The sequence below is a fragment of the Trematomus bernacchii genome, unplaced genomic scaffold (genome assembly GCF_902827165.1).
Source record: "Trematomus bernacchii unplaced genomic scaffold, fTreBer1.1, whole genome shotgun sequence".
Classification (NCBI taxonomy): Eukaryota; Metazoa; Chordata; class Actinopteri; order Perciformes; family Nototheniidae; genus Trematomus; species Trematomus bernacchii.
The window spans coordinates 586835-589175 of record NW_022987566.1 but is presented as its reverse complement, the minus strand read 5'-3'; the positions used below and the strand labels follow the sequence as shown (position 1 = coordinate 589175).

General features: G+C 46.4%; 1 protein-coding gene across 1 annotated transcript; it reads right to left on the bottom strand.

Moving 5' to 3' along the window:
* Positions 1-274: 274 nt before the first annotated feature.
* On the bottom strand, positions 275-1593 carry LOC117478628 (periphilin-1-like). The gene has a single exon (XM_034125610.1). The coding sequence runs from the start codon at positions 1385-1387 to the stop codon at positions 275-277; it is 1113 nt and encodes a 370-aa protein (XP_033981501.1). The 5' UTR covers positions 1388-1593.
* Positions 1594-2341: the final 748 nt, after the last annotated feature.

Here is a 2341-nt window from a genome sequence, read left to right as displayed (position 1 = left end):
TTTTTTGTATTATTTGAACGTGTAGCCAGAGCTAGAGATTGGCCTGATGCAGCCTGCGCTCTGATGCTTCAGTGTGTTCTCACAGGAAGAGCACAGTCTGCATATTCCTCCTTATGTCTGGAAGATAGCTCTAGCTATAGCTATATATGCTCAGAGCATATGAACTGGTGCCAGAGGCCTATCGACAGCGTTTTAGGTTCTTTGAGCAAAAACAAGTCAAAAAATGTGTTCTTTACATTTATTTACTTGTAGCTTCTGCTGAGTTGTACAGCGACTATAATACCTCATCCAGCTCCTTCACAAAGTGCCTGAGGGCATCAAGGCAGCGCTCTTTGATCTCCAGAAGATTATTATCTAGTGGAACCTGTAGCAAACTATTCAAGGTGGGTTCCTTGGCCACCAACATCTTCACCACTGTGCGAAATGTCTCACAGTCCTGCCTGTAATGCTTCTCAATTTCCAGAGCCTTAGCCTTAATGGCCTCCGACCGGCGAGCCTTGAAGTCTTGGTCTGGTGTCGGCTGTGGCTCCACGCTTGGCTCCACGCTTGGCTCCACGCTTGGCTCCACGCTTGGCTCCACGCTGGCCCCCACGCTGGCCTCCACGCTGGCCTCCACGCTGGCCTCCACGCTGGCCTCCACGCTGGCCTCCACGCTGGCCTCCACCAACTCCTCCGTCTCCGCTACAGATGCAGGAGCTTTTTCCTTTGCAGATCCAGAGCTGTGAGGAGACCCCTCTATAGAGGGGCTGGGAGTGTGGCTCGCACTGGTCTTATGCTTTTGCAGAGACTGCTGGTAGGTTAAATTCCTCTCCCTGTCGGGGGAGAAGCTCCTGCTGCTGGTGTTAGATAGCGAGCGGACAGGTACAGGTGGGTGTGCTTCCCTTCGTCCAGGAGAGAGTTCCCGTTTCATTCCTTTAGGTTGAGGAGTGCGTCTGTACTCGTCACGGTCTTCTCTTAAAGGAGGGCCTGACCCTCGACCTCTGCCGCGGAAATAGGAAGCGCCTCTTCTATTGCTCCTTGAGGCTAACTGGTGCCTTAAATCATCTCTGTCATAGGGCTGCTGGGAATAATGGTCCTCATTTCTTGGAGGTGAGGCATTTCTGCGAAAATTGTTGTTGTTTGAATTATCATCAAAATATCGACGATCATTCGGTGGGTAACTGTCATCGCCGTGAAATTCTCTTGAGTCCTGGTAATTCCGAGGACAATCATTCCACATTGAAAAATTCGAACTTTTAGAACCATAGTTCACATTTGTCCGAGGCATGGAGTTCCCCTTTTCCACAATATTGACAACTCGATGGACTGTCACCTCTCTCGAATCCGCTCCTAAAATGCACTCTTCATATTTCTCTCTAAGTGTATTTCGGCCATTGCGATATGCCATGTTTTGGTTTGCTGTCTGGTATTCACAATATGTCACAGTAGAGAATGATGGACCTGTTAATGATCATAATACTCCTGGTCACCAAGTGCGTTTTACATATTTATCCTATTGCTAAAAAAACAATTAATCTTAAAAAGTTACTCGACAATCGAATAGTTTTCTTCGTGGATCTGCAAAGGAGAACCAAAACAAACCCCTAGCATGGACGCTCTTCGTTGCTGAATGACCACTTCCGGAAAACAGTGCGCTGCCGCCCTCAGCCTCTGAATTAGCCACGAGCGAAAAAATGTAACCTAAAATGGCACCTAAACTCACAATAACTCCCTTATTACTTATCCTAGATGCACAGCCAACCAATCGTTTTGCAACAGCTGGAGACATAGAATCGTTTGGTGCCCACCTCAACACTCAGTGATAAACATTTGCGACGCTATAAACGAAAGCGTACATCATAACATGTGGAGCTAGGTAGCTAGAAACGCTAACATGGCTTACCTTGGTCAAAACTGGTCTTCAATGGCATTAAAACGATAAAAAAACAATGCTGCAGTTAATCCATAGGTTAATCCAATGTGTCTGTGTCCTCTTTGAAATTATTTCTGATAATCCATAAGCAATAAAACTGCTTTTTCGTTTCCAAATGCCAGAGCTAGAGATAGGTCCACTCTGCTGCAAATGTACATGCGCGCAGCCCCCACCTTTTCTCTTCACAACGTGTGTGTGGGGGCCTCTCCCTTCGATTCTATTGGCTCTAACGGTCAGAAAGAGGTGTCAACCATCAAAATCGAGCAAGGGGGGCCAGAGATATGGAAAAAAAAACATTTTCACCCAAATCACCTCAGAGGTGGGGTGGTTTTGGCTAAACCTCTCTAAAAAGGTCAAATGTCACTTGTTTTGCATCAATCTTGATACAGGGTACTTATTATATGTTGTACTTTGGATTCCTAAAGCTTT

Bases quoted from the DNA above. Each gene is read 5' to 3' on its own strand.
- LOC117478628 (XM_034125610.1), bottom strand. From the start codon at position 1,387: ATGGCATATCGCAATGGCCGAAATACACTTAGAGAGAAATATGAAGAG.